A 15,000-nucleotide genomic window follows, 5' to 3' on the forward strand; every position below is an offset into this window, starting at 1 on the left:
TATATCAATTACTTATAGATATTTTCACATTGAAATCCCTTCTCTTGTCAGTGTGTGTGTGTGTGTGTGTGTGTGTGTGTGCCTCACCCTCCTTGCTGTCTGGAGGCAGCAGAGCGTCTTGTCTGTTAGCGAGGACGAAGGCCAGTGTGGCCAGTATGGCAGCGTCCAGAACTCCCAGTATGGCCAGGATGTAGGCCCAGTGCACCGAGCAGTTCCCCGGGGAGAAGCTGCTCACCTGCAGACCGGACACCAATACATCACCAATACATCACCAATACATCATCAATACATCACCAATACATCACCAATACTGCCAGATCAATACATGATCTATACTGTTGCATCAATACTTCACCAATACTGTCAGACCAATACTTGGACTCCTCTGCTCTTAGTAACTGCCGCCCGTCTCTAATCTACACCTTTCAGAGGCGGGGACTCGAGTCACATGACTTGGACTTGTGTCAGACTCAAGTCACAATTTTAATTGCTTGGGACTTGACTTGACTTGGGTTCTGGTGACTTGGGACTTGACTCTGACTTGTACTTTGATGACTTGAAAAGGTTTCTAAAGTCTTGACTTGAGATCTTGTGTTTGTGTAAATGACTTAGATTGAAAGTGATGAGATTTGTTCCAGCGGACGACTGAATTTAAATTCTGTTTTCTGAATTTGTATGGAATGATTGAATTTATTGAAGTTGAAACTGATTATAGAAATCAAACTCATGATGCTCTTACCAAGTTTTTATCCTATTAAAACCATATTGCATTGAAAAGTCCTAGATATTTAGTTTTCTTTAAGATATTAAATTGATACTGGACTCTTGATTTGTTCTGACTTGACTTGCTGTTCTACATTTAGACTTGAGACTTGACATTAATGACATAAGACTGACTTGGACTTGACTTGGTGATCTACATTTAGACTTGGGACTTGACTTGAGACTTGTGCTTTAAGACTTGAGACTGATTTGGGACTCGAGCGAAGATGACTTGGTCACACCTCTGACACCTTTTGAGTAAAGTCCTGCAGAAAGTGGTTTTCAACACCTTTCTGAGAACGACATCCTAGTGACACTTCAGTCCGGTCAGGGCGAACCACAGCACTGCATCCTGGGTAAAGTCCTACGCCATCTTAGATTAAATGCAGATGCTTTGTGTCACTTCTTGTCCTGCTAGACCTGAGTGCCGCATTCGACACCATCGACGACAACATTTTATTAGATCGCCACAAGATATGGCTTGGTCTCTCCGGCATTGTTATTAAATGGTTTCACTCTTATATCACTGGATGAAAATTTTCTGTACAAATTGGAGAACATCTCCAAACCAGTTGATGTTGATTATGGTGTGGCCCAAGGAAGCGTCTTAGTACCTCTGTTATTTTCACTGTACATGCTCCCACTGGGTGTCATCATCCAGCAGCATGGAGAGAATATTCAGGCCTATGCTGACGATACACAGCTGTACGTGTCTGTCAGATGACCTGACACCTCTGTGGTCTGGCTCACTGCGTCTCAGCCATAAATGAATGGATGAGTAATACGAATATTTTTTTAAACTAAATGAAGAGAAGGGTCCTGAATCCAAAAGGGATTTTGTTCAAGCCAAACTGGGAGAACTGGCCACACAGACGAACACAAGTGAGAAACGTGGGTGTTATTTTAGACTCAGATCTTAATTTTAAAGCTCATTCTAATTCCTTGACTAGACTAACTGCCTTTTTCCACTTGTTTCCACAGAGTCGAGCTGAGACCTTCAACACAGCAGGATGCAGAACAGCTTGTCCATCCTTTTACTTCCAGCTGCCTTGATTACTGCAGTGCCTCCATATACTGGTCTCCCAAAGACAGCCGTTACTAGGCCGGCCATCACACAACTCCTATGTTACGTGATCTGGACTGGCTCCTCGAATCCTCTAGAACAGATTTCAAAATCCTTCTTCTAGTCTTTAAAGGAATAGTTCACCCAGAAATGAAAATTCAGTCATTATATGCCAGTGTAAACTCTGTCCACACACGGTGGCCATGTAAAGTTTGGTAATGCAGAAGTAAATACAATGCAGAAAGACTCGATTTGCATGAAATAATGGATAAAATTTAGGTTTTTTTCCACTCACAGAGAGATCGCATGACTTGGATTATGCTTCACGAGCTGTATGGAGTCATTTTATGGTTATTTTTGTTATTTTTGGAACTCTAAAGATCGGTGAATTTTCTATACACCTACAGTATATTACAGACTGCATGATGTTTCCTCTGCATTTATAAAAAAAAAAAAACAGCATAATGAGAACATAAAAGTTTTGGAAAACCTGCTTCTTTTGGAGTGTAAACCATCTTTTTTCTACTGTAGTCAGAAGATACTGAACCGTCTACACAACCAGGAGGGGAAACCAGACAGAACAATAAAGGAGCGAACTGGAACCGAAAATGGTGCCATAGTGATGCCATAGAAGAACCATTTCTAGTTCCACAAAGAACCATTCACGAACCTTTGAATATTCCAAAGAATCTTAATTCTTAGTTATTGGATGGTGGCTGATGGCATAAATGTGGAAAACAACCAAACCCCCCCCATAGTTTATATTGTCCAATTGCAAATGAGGCGATACAAGGACAGATAAACAAAAACACAATGCAGGAGTCTAAGCAAAGGAGAAATGCAGAAATGGTTCTTTAAAGAACCTTGGTCTGAATGGTTCTTTGTGGAGCCAGAAATGGTTCTTCTATGGCATCACTCCGAAGAACCATTTTCAGTTCCAGTTCGCTCCTTTATTGTTCTGTGTGATCCTGGACTGTCTGCTGCTGCTGGAGAGGAGAAGCCTCTGACAGAAACCTGCTGGAGGTGCTCAGTCCGGACCTGAGCTGGGACCTGAGCACCTGCTGGAGGTGCTCAGTCCGGACCTGAGCTGGGACCTGAGCACCTGCTGGAGGTGCTCAGTCCGGACCTGAGCTGGGACCTGAGCACCTGCTGGAGGTGCTCAGTCCGGACCTGAGCTGGGACCTGAGCACCCGCTGGAGGTGCTCAGGTCCCAGCTCAGGTCCGGACTGATAACTCTGAATCTGAACCGGTCTGCAGATCAGACGCTCGCTGTCCCGCTGCTGTTGACAGGAGAGCAGACAGACAGGAGAGCAGACAGACAGGAGAGCAGACAGACAGGTCAGTCTCTGTCTTCCCTTCCTGGTTGTGTTGGATGTTTAGTGACATCACTTCCTGTGACTCACCCCCTCTCCGCACAGCGCTCGCATCTCCGGACTTTCCCACGAGTCTGGAAACAACAGACAGGCCAGAGCCAGACAGAAACCTGAGAGACAGACAGGCAGAGAGACAGACAGGCAGAGAGAGAGACAGGCAGAGAGAGAGACAGACAGGCAGAGAGACAGACAGGCAGAGAGAGAGACAGGCAGAGAGAGAGACAGACAGGCAGAGAGACAGACAGAGAGAGAGAGAGAGAGAGAGACAGACAGGCAGAGAGACAGAGAGAGAGACAGACAGGCAGAGAGAGACACAGATAGATATTTGAATGTATATGAGGTGGAAATTTTACAATAGTAGTAGTTACACTAACCCGCAGTGAGCTGCAGCCAGTATCAGTATCAGTAGTAGTACTACAGTACTACAGTAGTATCAGTATCAGTATCAATACTACAGTACTACAGTAGTATCAGTATCAGTACCTGCAGTGAGCTGCAGCCAGTATCAGTATCAGTAGTAGTACTACAGTACTACAGTAGTATCAGTAGTAGTACTACAGTACTACAGTACTACAGTAGTAGTATCAGTACCTGCAGTGAGCTGCAGCCAGGCACAGATCTTGTACACTGTGGCTGCGTTGCAGAACCTGAACAGAGCGAGGCAGAACACGCTGCTCCACACCGACCACAGAGACACGCCCACCAGCACCGCCACCGACTGGAAGGCCGGCAGGGGGGCCAGGCTGGACAGACCCCCCCGACAGGCCGGGACGGGCCAGTCCGACTCCACACACACCTGCACGCACACACACACACACACACACACACACAGTGTTAGAAGACTGACTGTTGTTCCTCTGACACAACAGAATTTCATCCGTCTGGTTCCAGTAGTTTTAGTTTCCCATGATGCTCTGAATGTTTCACCTTCACAAGAACAAACTCTGCAGAAACACTGAACCCTGGGGAGTAGTTTGACATGAAAACTTAAATTTAAAGATACTGAATAGTTGCTCAAAATACCAGCAGCTGCAGTCCAGAAACATCAGCATCAGCCTTTAGAAACCAATATCAGCTGAATCCTCAATATTACTAATAATACTAATAATACCTACTATAATATTCATTATGATAATAGTAATATAGTCCAGAGAGAGAGAGAGAGAGAGAGAGAGAGAGAGAGAGACAGACAGAGAGAGGGCCCTCCCACCTCGAACAGTCCCAGGGTGCCGCTGGGCGGGGCGGGGCCGGCCCCCTGCTGGTGGACGGCGGCGGTGCCGATCCAGGACGGCTGCACCAGGATGACGACCTGGATGATGGCGAAGCAGAGCGAGCAGACGGCCCAGAGCACGCCCACCGCCCGGGCGCTGCGAACAAACTCTGTCTGGTACAGACGAGACAGGTCCGCCAGGGCGGGAGACACCGACATGACTGGAGAGAGAGAGAGAGAGAGAGAGAGAGAGAGAGGGAGAGGGAGAGGGAGAGAGAGAGAGAGACAGAGAGAGAGAGAGAGGGAGAGGGAGAGAGAGGGAGAGAGAGAGAGAGAGGGAGAGGGAGGGAGAGGGAGGGAGAGGGAGAGAGAGAGAGAGAGGGAGAGGGAGAGAGAGGGAGAGAGAGAGAGAGAGGGAGAGGGAGGGAGAGGGAGAGAGAGAGACAGAGAGAGAGAGAGAGAAAGAAGTGAACGAAGTGAGAGAGAAAGCACTCAGGACATTCTGTGCAATAAAACATTTTATTTATAGACACAAAAAAACGAAACATAAAAACAAAAAAAGTAAATCCTACAGAAGCCGAGGCTACAGAACAGAGGAGGTTTTAAGGTGCGATTTAAAGACGCCAACAGAAGGACCAAATCTAACGACCCGAGAGACCTGCAGGAAACTGGTGCAGGACAGTGGTTCTCAACGTGAGGTCCCAGGACCACCAGCGGTCCTTGAGGGGTTCCAGGGGGTCCCAGCAAACTGATGAATTGTTAAACTTCACTATTATTTCATTTCAAGTTAACACAATTAGAGAATGTAGAAGATTGATAGAAGAATCATAGTTTCTCTGTTATCAGTCATCAGTCATGGAGTTCTGGACAAAATCAAATCTGAATATTCTCAGATTTGACAAAATCTCATCAAATGGGGAGATGAAGACATGATTGATTATTTCGAGGTGGTGAAAAGAGAAGAAGGACTCGACTTTGGATCTGGTTCTGAGCTGGAGGAAACTGGATCTGACTACTGAGGTGATCTGTTTATCTGTTAAAGTTCAGGTCTGAGTCAAAAAATACCCCAGGATTCTTGGCACAGGGCCTGACATCAGGGGGGCAACTGGCTGAGGCCGTCAGTGATGGGAGAAGTGAAGTCCAAACAGTATGAACTCTGACCTTCTCTGACCTTCTCTGACCTTCTCTTGTTCAGTCAGAGGAAGTTACAAGCCAGCCAACATTCGATATCTTCTAGACAATCCTGAGGTTGTCTTTGAAGCTCAACCTTTTTCATATCAAGGACCTCTGATGTAATACACATTAGGCCCACGGATCCCCATTTGACCCAAATCTGAGAATATTTTTATTGTCAGATTTGATTTTGTCCAGAATTCCATCTATCTGTATTGTAGGTAGAGAGATAACAGTCAAACTATCATCAAAATAGTCTACATATCTTCTACATCCTCTGTGTTCTTCTTGTAAATTAAATAATGGTGAAGTTTAACAATACATCAGTTTGCTGGGGACCCCCTGGAACCCCCTCAAGGACCCCTGGAGGTCCTTGGACCCCACGTTGAGAACCACTGGTCTAAGGAGCGCAGATCATTGGGTTTCAGAGGGAGGTAGAGTCGGGTGTCATCAGCATAACACTGGAATAAAATCTGGTGCTCGATTTGACCAAGAGGAAGCATGTAGAGAGAACAGGACGGGACCCACAGTGGAGCCCTGCGGGACGCCACAGGACGGGACACCACAGGACGGGACCCACAGTGGAGCCCTGCGGGACGCCACAGGACGGGACACCACAGGACGGGACCCACAGCGGAGCCCTGCGGGACGCCACAGGACGGGACCCACAGCGGAGCCCTGCGGGACGCCACAGGACGGGACGCCACAGGACGGGACACCACAGGACGGGACCCACAGCGGAGCCCTGCGGGACGCCACAGGACGGGACACCACAGGACGGGACCCACAGTGGAGCCCTGCGGGACGCCACAGGACGGGACACCACAGGACGGGACACCACAGGACGGGACCCACAGCGGAGCCCTGCGGGACGCCACAGGACGGGACGCCACAGGACGGGACCCGCAGCGGAGCCCTGCGGGACGCTACAGGACACACCAGCTGACTGCCGTCTTTACTGAGCGTTCTGTTTGTAAGATCAGAGGAAAACCAATCCAGAGCTGCTGTTAACACCGACCATGCTGCTCATGTGTTTACGACCTTGAGTCTGCAGTAAAATACATTTTCAGTGTCATAGTATTTGTAAAAGTTGCTTCATACAAAAAGAGTAAAAACTTCAGTATGAAGTTATGGAAAAGTTTTGGAATTTACTTGCAGAAGAAGTGTGGGGAAGTTGCATGTGCAGACAATAAAATGAAAAACTTTCACTTGGGGTCCAGAGAGCATTTAGAAACAACATGGACTTGAGTATCCCGGTTATGATCGGGTTTTTGTGTAGTATCCCGTATCCCGTTTTTGTGTTTGCGCATGTAAACATCATATCCCGATTTCAGAAACCCGGATAAGCCCTTATCCCGGTTTTGAGAAACCCGATTATGCTAGCTGGAGTACTCCGAAAAAACCGGGATACTGTTGCATGTAAACATCTTATCCCGGTTTCTGACCGCCGCCGACTACCTGCGCAGGCGCGGCTTCAGCCGAGTGACGTAACAGAAAAACACAAACAACGGCGGCAAGGAGAGCGTCTCACTTCTGGAGCGATGAGGAAACTGAGCTTTGTCTTTCGGGGATGAAAGAATTAAATATACTTGGCAGTTTAGATGGGAGAAAGCATCGAAATGCTGACCTGTTCAAGTCTGTAGTGTACAGACTACAGGACGCCGGTTTCCCAACACCTACAGTGGAGCCAGTCAGCTCACGGTGGAAAATACTAAAGAAACATTAATTTACTACGAGGCCAAACATCAAAACAAAACAGTGAAATTAATTTAAGGTTAACAGTTACAGAGGAATATCAGATTAACGATTTCAAAATTGCCGGTTTGTGTTGTAAACATCACAGGCGCCTGCGCACACAGCATGCAGTAATCAGTAACCGGAATACTAGTATCTATCATGTATACGGGGATATGAATAACCAGATGTCTCTGTGTTCCATGTAAACGCCATATCCCGAATATGATCAGAACCGGGATAAGCCTCATAACCGGGATACTCAAGTCCATGTAAACGCAGTCATGTGTCTGCTAATTTCATGTCAAGCCATTTCTTTTTTTTCTTTTTTTTTTTCTGTGATGGTGCCCTAACGACAAATCACTATAGTCCTATAATATTCCTATAATACTCCGATAGGGACTTAGAGTGTCTGTGGTACTCACTAGTGAGTTTATAGTGACCATATCATGGTATTTTCGTCTTCTGTAGTATCACTATAATATTCCTATAGGGAATTATAGATTTGTTGGGATATTTATTTAGTATTCATCTAAAATGTAGTAGGCTATAGGCCTATAGTGTATTTTCATAAGGGAACACACAACAGACGACACTGCATTAACAGCACAAGATATTTTTTCCCATTCCTTGGCTTTAGCAGGACCTTTGATTCCACTGTTGAATTATATTAAATATTATATGCTTTAGTTGACTTATTTCTGATAGTAGGACTTCGGTCTTCCGGTCTCAAAATTCTCATGAACGCGCATTCATTTAGAACAGGTGGAATTCATAGAAAATAAAATAAAAACACGAGGCCCTTTGGCGGACGAGGCCCCAAACAATTGCCTACCTATGCCTTATGGTAAAACCGCCTATGCGCACACACACACACACACACACACACACACACACATATCTGTATATTACCTTACAGCATCAGACTGACACACACACACACACACACAGTCTGCTGTACCGCTGTCAGCAGAATAGCTTACATCATACATGTTGATTACCGATATACCGTATTCACAACGTTATACACACACACACACACGCACACACACACACACACACACACACCGCTTGGATGTTTACACATGAAAACGATCCGTCGCTAATTCATAACGCAGTGAGAAATGTCGGTACATTGATTGATTGATTGATTGATTGATTTTATTTATGGATTAGCAGACAAAAACAAAAGAAAAAATCATTAATATCTGTACTGAATATCGCTCATCAGGCTTCCTGTCGCTGACTCGAAACAAGATGCAAGAACTGACGAAACCCAAAATGTCTCCAACAACACCGATAACGAACCGAGTATTAAATATTAAATCTCTGCTGATATGAAAGCCGCAGCATGCAGTTCACATGAAGAGACAGAAAAACAAGAAAATACCTGACTGGAGGCTGCTGGAGCGATGGAGCTCTGCCTGTCTGTCTGCCTGCCTGCCTGTCTGTCTGACTCTACCCGTCTGTCTCTCCGCCTGTCTCTCTCTCTGCCTGCAGGATCAGAAGCTGCAGACGGAGCGAAGGATGGAGAGACGCAGCGAAATAGAAAGAGAGAGAGAAAAAATATAATCCTTTATTCGTATTCCTTTATTCCCGGGTGGGGGGTTTCTAATACTAATACTGATAATAATAATAATAATAATAATAATAATAATAATAATAATAATGGCGGACCGCCGGATCAGCAGCAAATAACCAACTGTCACATCATCACCAGAAACAGAAGGAGAGGAAGAGAGGAGAGGAGAGACGAGGAGAGGAGAGGAAGAGAGAGGAGAGAGGAGGAGAGGAGAGGAAGAGAGAGGAGGAGAGGAGAGGAGAGGAAGAGAGAGGAGAGGATAGTAGGAGAGAAGAGAGGAGGAGAGGAGATGAGAGAGGAGGAGAGATGAGGAGAGGAGAGGAAGAGAGAGGAGAGAGAAGAGAGACAAGGAGGAGAGGAAAGAGGAGAGACGAGGAGAGGAGAGGACGAGAGAGGAGAGGATAGTAGGAGAGAAGAGAGGAGAGGAGGAGGAGAGGAGGAGAGAGAGAGTATAACAGTAGCACTATAACAAAATTCTACTACAAAGTTGAGTATTCTGCTTTGTTTGCTTCATGTTCTCATGCAGAATCCAAACTGTTGGTATGATATCACATCATTAGTCAGATGTTCCTCACAGCTCCACCTGCAGGCAGACTGAGGTTCTGCAGGCAGGTGAAGGTTCTCTCCTGGAGGGTTCTGAGTTCTGCTTTGGTTCCAGTGCAGAGAACCACAGTGTTACAGCAGGAGTCATGTTCCGTGTTCCTCAGCAGCTTGTTGTCTGTCAGAGGAACCCAGAACAGACACTGAAACTCAGAGTCTGGTTCCCCCTGCTGGTCAGATCAGGAACACTGTGTTCCACTGTGTCCTACTGTGTTCTACTGTGTTCCACTGTGTTCCACTGTGTCCTACTGTGTCCTACTGTGTTCCACTGTGTTCCACTGTGTCCTACTGTGTTCCACTGTGTTCTACTGTGTTCCACTGTGTCCTACTGTGTCCTACTGTGTTCCACTGTTCTACTGTGTTCTACTGTTCTACTGTGTTCCACTGTGTTCCACCATGTTCCACTGTGTCCTACTGTGTTCTACTGTGTTCCACTGTGTTCTACTGTGTTCTACTGTGTTCCACTGTGTCCTACTGTGTTCTACTGTGTTCCACTGTGTTCCACTGTGTCCTACTGTGTTCTACTGTGTTCCACTGTGTTCCACTGTGTCCTACTGTGTTCTACTGTGTTCCACCGTGTTCTACTGTGTTCCACTGTGTTCTACTGTGTTCCACCGTGTTCTACTGTGTTCTACCATGTTCCACCGTGTTCCACTGTGTTCCACCGTGTTCCACTGTGTTCTATACATTACCCATGAAGCTGATGGTCCTGAGGAGAACCTGGGTCAGGCACAGCGTTGGGTTTTCTAAATGTATAAATTTGTTAAATATCTTAGTTGTTATTTGCTGTAGAGTCCAAACTGTCTGAGGAGAAAAAGACTAAACTCTGATCATCTGGACGTAACAAAAACCTTCAGTCACTGATGAGAAACCCCTGCAGGTTCTGAGTCCAGAACCAGAAGGGAACCTGCAGAGAACCAGGAGAGAACTAGCAGTGTTCTACATTTAGACTTGGGACTTCACATTAATGACTTGGACTTGGTAATCTACATTTAGACTTGGGACTGGACTGAAGCTGACTTGGTGTCACTTCTGCCTCGGTTCTACTCCAGACCCGGTCCACTGTCAGTGAGCAGGTTTTAAATGAACACAGCTGCTGATTCTACACAGAAAACAGCTTTGAAAACTCAAGAAACACTGAAGAAAGCTCGGTGATATATTTCTGTGAAACATTATGGTAAATATTCTCAGCAGGTATATTTTCAGTTCATCCTCTTGGTGAGACAACAAGAACAGTTCAGACTCTGGATGAAACTTTAAAGTCGCTGATTTGGGATTTTGAACAGAAACAGAAAACGTCACAAGGTTTGGTTTGATGGTGTCGTTACTATGGAAACAGGGATTTGTCTCCTGCTGTCCAGCTCCATGAGTCTCAGTCTTCAGCACTTTATGAATCTGCAGGTGATTCATATCAGTCTGGTCAGTCTTTCAACGAGTCGCTGATATCATTTCTCGCCCCGACTTGATTGGTCGATGTTAGTTGTCAGTTATCAAAATCTTTGACCAATCACAGCAGCGAAGCAGAGTGATGTCATCTGGAAACACAGAGCGTTCACTTCCAGCTTTAAACAGCTGATTGTTCCTGTTTTAATTCATCGATCCACTCCGTTTTTTAAGGACGGATGAAATTTCTAAATCTATCTGCTATCATCCAATAAACTGCTTCTCTCCTGCTGCTGCAGTGCATTCTGGTCTCTCTCCTGCTGCTGCAGTGCATTCTGGTCTCTCTCCTGCTGCTGCAGTGCATTCTGGTCTCTCTCCTGCTCCTGCAGTGCATTCTGGTCTCTCTCCTGCTGCTGCAGTGCATTCTGGTCTCTCTCCTGCTGCTGCAGTGCATTCTGGTCTCTCTCCTGCTCCTGTGGTGGAGAAACTGGTCTCTCTCCTCTTCTACGATGGATTTCTCCCTGTATGATTGCTGAACGTCTCTCGGTGCAAAATGGCGGCTCTAGAAAGAAGCCCTCGCTCTTTGATTCTGAGGGACTGACACCAAAACCTGACGTTTACCGCTGAGGTTTTACATCCTGAAACATTTTCTCGTATCACACATTGTAGCTGCTGGAAACAGAAACACAGAGAGACAAACTGGAGAAACACAGACGCAGACAGGAAGTGGATTTAAACAGCTGGTGTCTTTTAACAGCCAATCAGCACGCAGCAGCAGAACCAACAGGAATCAGAAATCATCTCAGAGACGCTTCAATCCACATTTAACCAGATTTACTCCAAACAGACCTCAGCTCTGACTGAAGGAACACTGTCACTAATTAAAAATATTAAAATATTATGTTATTAGCTACATGAAGCTATTTGGTGAAAACATGGGGAGATTTTAACCAGAGAGCAGAGAAACAAGACTGAATGAAAACGTCCGCTCAGGGAAAACAAAGTGAAACGTGGGAGACAGAGGGAACGTCACATGACAACAGGACAGATTCAAATAGAGCAGAATAGAAAAGCTCTTCTTCATCCAAACAGGATGGAAGCGCCACAGTGTCTCTGTTTAAATCTCAGTGTGACTCCGGTAGTGTCTTGGGTTGTGTTTCATTATAAAACCCCAAAATCAGTGATTCTGTGATCTGTTGCTGGAGCCTGGAGAACTGAACAGGCTGAAAATCACTTAAAGGAACGCCGACACAGCAGATTCTGACAATTATAGAAGAAAAAAAAACGAGTCCTGCTGCTGAATTGTTTTGAAGTGAATCTCTTTCTTTATGTTTATTAAACCTTTCAGTCTGAACAAGTGGAACACCGAGATCCGGTCGGAGGAAACTTCTGATGGAACAAAGGAAATAAAACGTTTACTAATAACTGTAAATAGTTATGTTGACAAAGCAGATTCTGACAATATATAAAAAAACAAGTCTCTCTCAAAATCCCCTTAAAATGAGTTGAGGGAGTTTTTAAATGGGGGAGATCCATAAAACCTCCTTAAACTGCCCTTCCTGTTTGACTGCTTACTTTCTAATTGAATGTAAAAGCTTTAAAGCTGCTGTTGGTTCTGAGCTTTAAGAAAAAACACAAAGATACATTTCAACAAAATCCTAATTCCAATAAAACGATTATAAAACAGGCAGAAAACGGTATCGATGCTCATAAACAGAATATTGCACAGGATATATATTCACACCGCTGTTACTGTAGCAAAGTGTGCTGTAAATAAAACTGAAGCACACAGCGGTGCCTTCACTTGTCTGTCAGAACCTGGGAGATTTAAAACACACAGTCTCCAGTCCAGCATCTGAGCTGCTGAAGGAGCGCTTGATTCGTTTCATCCTGACACTCTGAAGAGTCGACTCGTTATCCAGATTAGAGCAAATCAAACGCACCTCATGTTGCCTGACATCTGAAACACAAACATCTCCAGGTCTGATGGGAATAATGCAGATTAACACATAATCAATAATCAATACTTTCAAACGTGATTCCACTGAAGTAGCGTTTGATTTTGTTTTGCCAGAAACTTCATGGTACTCACACAGATCAAATCAAGCGCTCCTCCAGATGGTGAACTGGATTTTTTTTCTTTAATTTTTTCTGATCAGTGAAACAAACTGAAAGAGGAAGATCATTCTTCATATGATCCGTGTGGGTTCCTGTGGGTTCTGCAGCGGGGCGTTCTGAGGGATCACAAGCCAAAAGGTTGAGAACCGCTGCTCAAATGGTTCTACATAGAACCTTTACAGTGCTGTAAAGAACCCTTTCAGATTATATGAACTGTTCCAAAACAGCAGGATTACAAGAACTCTTTAAGAACCACACAGGGTTCTTTATTCTGTTTTAACCAATCAGAGGGTTCTTTGAGTCTTTATGGTTCCATATAGAACCACACTGAGCACCTGAACTACAGAACCCTGGAGCCAGAACCGTCAGTTTTCCGGGTGCAGACTTAATGTCCAACATGTGCTTCAGTCCTGATGCTGCTCTCTGTGTGTGTGTGTGTGTGTGTGTGTGTGTGGTGGGTCAGACTCCAGCTGGTCCAGCTCCAGCTCCAGTCTGTGTGCAGAGTGAATACAAAAACATTTATATCTGTTTTTTTCTTTTTTGCATGTGAGTTTGTTTTTTGGCAGCTGTGGGACACCGTAGTCGCAAGGCTCCAGCTGCAGCTGGGTTGGACTACATTTCCCACAAAGCACCGCTGCTACTGACTGTAGTATCCATGGCAACACACTGAACAGTCCAATTACATTCTGCTATCAATACAAATATCTACTGGAGAAGGACAGACAGACAGACAGACAGACAGGCAGACAGACAGACAGGCAGGCAGACAGACAGACAGACAGACAGACAGACAGGCAGACAGACAGAGAGACAGACAGACAGACAGGCAGACAGACAGGCAGACAGACAGACAGGCAGACAGGCAGGCAGACAGACAGACAGACAGGCAGGCAGACAGACAGACAGACAGACAGGCAGACAGACAGACAGACAGACAGACAGGCAGACAGACAGACAGACAGACAGACAGACAGACAGACAGGCAGACAGACAGACAGACAGACAGACAGACAGACAGACAGGCAGACAGACAGACAGACAGACAGACAGACACTTGAAGGCAGAGAGGGTGTCAGGTTTTGTCTAAGGTCTTTGTTATAAAGGCCATGTCCTTCTCCTCTCTTCTTCTTCCTCTCCTCTTCTTTCTCTCCTCTTCTTCTCCTCCTCCTCCTCCTCTTCTTCTCCTCCTCCTCCTCCTCTTCCTCTCCTTCAGCTCCATGGAGGGATTTCTTCTCCAAACTTGGCACAGTGAGCAGCGTTTTTCACGTCAAACAGAACCTGGACACAGAAAGAGGAGAAGGGAGATGGAAAGAACAGAAATATAAATACATTTCATTATTCCTTTTATTGATGTAAGAACAGATGAAACTTCACTGATCGCTGAAGCAGTGAAATGTATTTGAAGAGAGGAAAGAAAACATCACAACACTGAACACACTTCTTATTACAAAATACAGACTGGAAAAATGTGTCCATTTAAAACCAATTTCAGATTTGCATAATGTGTCCAAACTGCAAGAATGACTGAACTGTCCTGTGATAGTGTGGAGTCCAGCCTGTTAGAGACAACTGACACAGACAGCAACTGACACAGACAGCAACTGACACAGACAGCAACTGACAGACAGCAACTGACACAGACAGCAACTGACACAGACAGCAACTGACAGACAGCAACTGACACACAGACAGCAACTGACAGACAGCAACTGACACAGACAGCAACTGACACAGACAGCAACTGACAGACAGCAACTGACAGACAGACAGCAACTGACAGACAGCAACTGACAGACAGCAACTGACACACAGACAGCAACTGACAGACAGCAACTGACACACAGACAGCAGTAATGAACATGAACACAGGAACCTTTCAGAAGTGTTTAGTTCTGATCTGTTGCTCCAGCTCAACACTGAACCTGAACCTGCAGCTCAACACTGAACCTGAACCTGCAGCTCAACACTGAACCTGCAGCTCAACACTGAACCTGCAGCTCAA

The 15,000-nt window shown here is 45.4% G+C and overlaps 2 protein-coding genes across 2 annotated transcripts in view; both read right to left on the minus strand.

Annotated features, from left to right (window-relative positions):
- Nucleotides 1-87: 87 nt before the first annotated feature.
- lhfpl4b (LHFPL tetraspan subfamily member 4b) lies at nt 88-4,627 on the minus strand (the record flags this gene model as incomplete). The annotated part of the gene is made up of 4 exons (XM_078282504.1): nt 4,409-4,627; nt 3,790-3,994; nt 3,229-3,308; nt 88-235 (listed from the first exon to the last, which is right to left on the minus strand). Coding segments are annotated over exons 1-4 (652 nt in total), but the record flags the coding sequence as incomplete, so codon positions are not given.
- Nucleotides 4,628-14,171: 9,544 nt separating this feature from the next.
- Nucleotides 14,172-15,000, minus strand: part of LOC144538455 (protein deacetylase HDAC6-like) — a 4,826-nt gene continuing 3,997 nt past the window's right edge. Inside the window, exon 5 of the mRNA XM_078282505.1 lies at nt 14,172-14,276. Coding sequence (XP_078138631.1) covers nt 14,208-14,276 — 69 coding nt within the window. The 3' untranslated portion in view covers nt 14,172-14,207. The remainder of the gene's footprint in view (nt 14,277-15,000) is intronic.

Source organism: Centroberyx gerrardi, unplaced genomic scaffold (assembly GCF_048128805.1).
Source record: "Centroberyx gerrardi isolate f3 unplaced genomic scaffold, fCenGer3.hap1.cur.20231027 Scaffold_558, whole genome shotgun sequence".
NCBI classification, from domain to species: domain Eukaryota; kingdom Metazoa; phylum Chordata; class Actinopteri; order Beryciformes; family Berycidae; genus Centroberyx; species Centroberyx gerrardi.